General features: G+C 44.8%; 1 protein-coding gene across 2 annotated transcripts in view; it reads left to right on the forward strand.

Moving 5' to 3' along the window:
* LOC138964937 (uncharacterized) overlaps positions 1–6,000 on the forward strand; it is a 42,974-nt gene that overhangs the window by 25,640 nt on the left and 11,334 nt on the right. The window contains exon 1 of one of the 2 annotated variants that reach the window (XM_070337020.1): positions 4,114–4,233. The exons of the other annotated variant lie outside the window; for it this stretch is intronic. Within the exon in view, the coding sequence (XP_070193121.1) occupies positions 4,204–4,233 (30 nt within the window). The 5' untranslated portion in view covers positions 4,114–4,203. Of the gene's footprint in view, positions 1–4,113; positions 4,234–6,000 lie in introns of those variants that run through there. 2 annotated transcript variants of the gene reach the window in all.

Consider the following 6,000-nt stretch of genomic DNA (forward strand, 5'->3'; position numbering starts at 1 on the left):
AGGACGGTTTGAGGACGGTTGAGGTTTGAGGACGGTTGAGGTTTGAGGACGGTTTGAGGACGGTTGAGGTTTGAGGACGGTTGAGGGTTGAGGACGGTTGAGGTTTGCATTGTAAGACAAACGTCTGGGGCGTCGATTTACAGCATGTCGGAGAGAGTAATTTGGTCATTGTTCTTGTTCTTATTACAATGGCTGTGTTTGAATTCTTCTCTGCAAACCTGTTCCAGTCTGTGTCCTGGTGGTCGTGTTTCAAGCGTCTGTATTACAAAAACTGTGCTGGGAAATACTGAGCGGGAGAAATGCAGAGTGGGCAAAACTCGAAAAATGATTTATTAATGAAAGACATAATTATTCTCTTGTTACATGTGGATACGTCTGTGACGCATATCTTCTATTTATGTTATTGATTGTTTTGTTGTTATATTCAAAAGAAAAAGTTAAATGCAAAAAGTATTGAGACAACTGGCTCGGTCCACATGGATGATTTCATTCAACTGTCCGAGCAAAGCAAAATAACAATCGGAGCTATCTGAAAAAATTCAAGGACGGGGGTTGGAGTTTGATACGGGTTGACGTCAGTTTTTCTGTCTGGGTTTGTTCTGTGTATCGATCCAGAATCGCTAATTTGTCTGCTAGATGATAATTTTATGCAACAGATAGAAGATCAAATTAAGAAGAGGAGAAGGTGGTGGTGTTGGTGGCGGCGGTGGAAGTGGTGGTGAAGAAGGTGGTTGTCGTGGTGGTGAAGAAGGTGGTTGTCGTGGTGGTAATGGTGGTGAAGAAGGTGGTTGTTGTGGTGGTGAAGAAGGTGGTTGTCGTGGTGGTAATGGTGGTGAAGAAGGTGGTTGTCGTGGTGGTAATGGTGGTGGTTGGTAGAGGGTGGGGGTTGTCTTTGGTTGTCTGGGTTTGTTCTGTGTTTCGATCAAAAATCGCTAATTTGTCTACTCAATGATGCTTTTATGCAACAGATAGCAGACAAAACAAATGAGAAGAAGGGAATTGAAGGCGGTGGTGGTTGTGGTGGTGGTGGTGGTAGGGAGAGTGGACGGGGAGGGTGGGGGATGTCTTGGCGGGTGGAGGTGGGGGTGAGGCTACATTGCATGTTATAAGCCAAATCCCGTGCAGAAAGGAAATTTCATAGGTAAGCATTCTGTGAGGACTGACGTTAAGGCCCCCCCCCCCCCCACCCCCCCTCCACTTCCACCTCCACCACCCCACCCACCCATCCCCCATCTAGTAGAGGAACTTAATTTCTTGAAGATTCTTGATTTGTTTGTTTTCTATATCGCTTTCGTAACGCCTCATAATGTCCCACAGCGCGTAGCAGTTGCTATCCGGGAATCGGTTTTATAACCGTTGTCCCTTCAGACCACCCCCCCCCCCCTCCCCCCCATTCCTTCCTCATCCTCTTCGTGTCTCCCGCCTCTCCTTTTCCCGACCGTATTACTTGACCAGTGTCCGCCTAATCATGCAGCACGTACCATGTATAACTTAACACCTTCGTGTTATGTGGCGTGTAACTATAGCTGCTGGCCCTGACCCCACCGTGCCAATTTACACAGCAAACATTGCCTGCAGATATAATCGGAAGACGGTCAAGGCCACGTACGGGGCCCTCATTAAAGGCTTTACGGACTTAAATTACTGGACCATAAATGTAATGTTGATGACCATGCCCTGCCAATGTATGCATAAAAACGCCCATGCACGCACATGGGTACGCCAGCGCACGCAGCCAGGCACGCGGATCGAGTGACAAAAGGCACAGACAGACTAGACTTACAGAAAGACAGACAGATCGTCAGACAGACGGGGACACCCCCATCACTTCTCAGACTTCTCTCGTCCTCAGCCCCAGAAGTAGAGGTTACATGCCGAGTCTCAGTGATTATCAAAAATAATGGTCGAAGTTAGCGGATCATGAAAAATGCGAGCTTCAGCGAGCTTTTTCATGACCGCGAACTGAGACCATTATTTTTGATAATCACTGAGACGAGGTATGTAACCTCTTTATTCCTCCTTTCTTCAGTTATTCAAAGAAAAGAGTAGTCTAGTTTCTGTGCGAAAGTTTGATCGAATCATATTCACCCAACCAGTCTACCTGCGCAGGCGATCGATTAATGCGCGGCTGTATAGTTCCGTGCAAATCATTCAATTCTGTTAACACTTCTTGTCAGTTTCCATGTTTTGAACTAAAATCAAGTACACAGTTACAAGTATATTGTCATTCTGCTGTGGCGGTAAAGGCAGATAGTGTGTGTTCTGTTCATGTTTTGGTATCGCTCAGGAAATGTTCTTTCCTCGAATGTGACCAGCAGACGAAGTTTTACACCATTGTTCCAACGTTAAAAACTGTATGAAGTTCAGTTTTCTGGGGCAAAATAGTGTATGAAACCGCTGCATGTTCTTTAAGTTGATCAAATGTTTGCAATTGATTGCGTGTAATCTGTTTATAAAATTAAATATTGTTGAAAACTGACCGTCGGATTGCAGTCTTGTCGATGCAGCCGAAATCTGGAAGGGGAACTACTCGTGTCGCTAGACAAAGTATGAGAGTTACTTTTCCTTGGAATCTTGCTAGCGATAAACGATTGTGCACGGCAGATCTGAATTCAGAAAACAACCAAACTCATGGATTTTATATTGAGATTCATGTGTTCAAGCCTGTAGTTGCTGGTTTAAATGCGGTATGGTTGTATTGTTTGCTCCAGAAATGTATATTTCATACATTAGAGTGTTCTGAACTTTTGAGTCGCAAAAAGTAGATCCACAATGTGTACAGTCTCTACCCATGAGCTATCGAGGATTCAGGCCCGTTGTTGGGTAAGTGATTTTGGTTGTTGGGTAAGTTACCGAAAAATAACTAGCCCTACAAGTTTACAGAGAGAAAGAAGCAGAGGGGGGAATAAGAGTTTTTCACTTTCCTCCGTTCCCTCCACCGTTTCTAATTTCCCCGAACCTTTATCAGCACCTAATCATCAGTACACGCCTTTGTCAGAAGACCGGCACGCGAAGTACACAAAAGCTATCAAAACTGCCGAAGTGTGACCGACAGCTTTGACCAGGCACCCAGGCGTGTCCAACAGAAAGGGGGCGCTTTTTGACCCTCTCTGTCGAAGTGAAGTCTGTGATGTCAAAAGCAAAACAAAGTTAGAAAAGACGTCATACGGTAAATAATGGCGTCGCGTAAACATTCGGGCACTTCTTTTGCATGTCTCCCGAGGAAATGACAAAGAATGTCGAGAACGAAGCTTGTCTCGGTGACTTCAACATATCAGAAGTAGAAAATAGATGGTTAGGTCACCGCCTAGCTGTGCATGCATCGGTATCGTATATCATTAATGCTTACGATCGTAACCATTGCTGTTGATAGACTTGCACGAAATTAACTGGGCAGACATTTCCCACAGTGAATGCCCAATCTCATGTCATGTCATTAACCTCGCGTGTGTGTGTGTGTGTGTGGTGTGTGTGTGTGTGTGTGTGTACGTGACTGTGTGTGTGTGTGTGTGTGTGTGTGTGTGTGTATATGTGTGTGTGTGTGTGTTTGTGTGTGTGTGTGTGTGTGTTTGTGTGCGCGCGTGTGTGGGGGTAGGGGGTGGGAGGTGGGTGTTGTATGAATGTGGCGTATAGCCCATCACTCTCTCTCTCTCTCTCGCTCTCTCTCTCTCTCTCTCTCTCTTTCTCTCAGTCTGAAGATGCCTGTGTTTATCGGAACAACCTCGTCTTCCAACCAAATCCCTCTCTTCACCGCGCACATGTCGGCGCGTGCGTTCGTGTAAATGTTTATAATCCCACACACACTCCTTCATCAGACCTGTATTTGTGGGAAAGCCAGCATGGCCCGAGCAGCCAATGGGTAATCACACGCGCGTGCATGCGGCAGGTCGGCAATCAACAAGGTGCAACAATTGTCCACGGGATTTGCTAGGGAGGAGTTGTAGTTGTTAGTCGTTCGCAGACGGAGCCACAGTGCTTAGACATCGATCCTCCCAACAACAACCCCCTCCCCCCACCCCTTCGCTTTCTTTATAAAAACTGATCGCTGCATGCTGCGATGGCCAGCTAGTGTGTGCGTTGGCTGGTCTTCCGTCAGTTCCGTTAGTACCTTCAGTTCCGCTCTGTAACGCGTGAGTGCTTAATTTAGTGTGCTCCCCACACTCAGTCGCAGGTGAGGCTCTTCGTGAAAGTTATGAGGATGAGATGACGCCGGTTTTTGACGCAGTTGGACAGGTATTTGTGATGTTACGCAGTTTGCATTACTTTTAAGTACTCTAGACGTTTTATTGTTTTAATTTGTTGTATTGGGTTGTATTTAAAAAAAGAGATGCGTGTTATACGTTAATAATGCTTAGTAAAGAGCTCTCGAGAAAGATGACATTGTTTGTGTGTCTTTCTTTCCGTCTTTGTAAAAAATTTTTACATTTTCTAGGTTTTGATTATATTTTACTTTATCTTTCTGTTTCAGTTACTCATTTTCTTTTGCTTTTGAGGTTGAAAAAATTGCTTTCTTTATCGCTACATGGTCTCAGTTGGACACTTATGTTGCCTGTGCTTTTTCACAGTGGACCGCAGATTTGTCGTGGATTTTTTTTTCGCAGCACAAAAAGCTTAGACAAAAAATATGTGAAAAGGGATTAAAAGTGTCCAGCCTTGAAGTGCTGGAATGTTTTTGCTTGGTTCATGCCAGACCATTGGCATTCCTGTCTAGCACTCGAAATGCGGTTTAACCCTAGTCAAAATAAACTGAGCTCGTTTTGTCAGTAGCACTTCACACATAAAGTTCACTTACTCATGTGAACATCGAACTAACACTAGCGCATTCGGCCGGGTCAATAGAGTCACAGTTTTTCTCTTCGAGCGGTTTTTGTTCCGTGTTTTCATTGGAGGCCCTTGAAAGCGAACCTATAGCAAATACCAAAATATTTGTACACCCTCTTTACTCAATGTTTCACCTGGGTCTCATGTTCCTTTTTTTTCCCGAGGTCTTTCGGAATACCAATGAGACCTAATGATAAATAATCATGCACAGAAAGAATTTGTTGTTGTTGGGGAAAATCTTGACAGAAATAACTAGTATATTGTGAACCCTGGGACGAATAAACTGTGGCATTATTGACCCTTTGCTTGTTCGAAGTCTTTGGTGCCGACATTTTTTTCTGTCTGTGTGATGACTGCTGTGACATAACTGTGAAAGGGGGTGGACGAGGAAGGGCAGGAGAAAAATGTAAAGAGTATACAATATGCATAACACGTACTGGGTAAAGTCGGCTAAGTGTTGGGAGGCTTGCATATTTTACCTGTGTGTGTTTGTGCTTTAGGTCACACGGAAAGTTCAGAGTAGTTTATGTAATAGACTCCGTTGACCTGAACTGATTTGTCTGCTATTTCGGACACTCGCTCTTTATTATCGATCCATCATTTTCCCCCCAATCATACCCAACAGACAGACAAACAGACACATGCCTGCGCAGACACACTGACACACAAACGGACCAACATATTTGCAGTCACAGACAGAGACAGACATGCAGACGCGTCTCTGTTTGTCTCCCGGTCTGTCTGTCTGTACTGTCTGTCTGTCTGTCTTCTGTCTATATCTCTTTGTCTATTTGTGTCTCTGCATTTCTCTGTCTGTGTGCCTGTCTCTTTCTCCCTCTCCTTTTCTCTATCTCCTCAATGTTTTTTTTCAAAATGTAAGTGCTTTGCGGTCATATCAGTACAAACAGCGTAACGACCTGCGAACAATGTAACTTTAATTATTGATACGTGCATGCGTGGGGACGTGTGTGCGTTCGTGAGAGATTGCATGTGTGCGCGCGTCTGCGTACGCGCCATTATGCGTGTTTGATTATGAACATGCACCTATTTAAAACTTTTTACGTGGAGTGGAGTACATGGGAGGGGCGGGGTAGAGTGGGGCAGGGGGAGGGAGGGGGGGCAGGAGCACCATACACTTACCACAAGATAATGGACAATGGATTGGTTCATTTCAACATT

This window comes from Littorina saxatilis, linkage group LG4, assembly GCF_037325665.1.
Source record: "Littorina saxatilis isolate snail1 linkage group LG4, US_GU_Lsax_2.0, whole genome shotgun sequence".
Lineage (NCBI taxonomy): Eukaryota > Metazoa > Mollusca > Gastropoda > Littorinimorpha > Littorinidae > Littorina > Littorina saxatilis.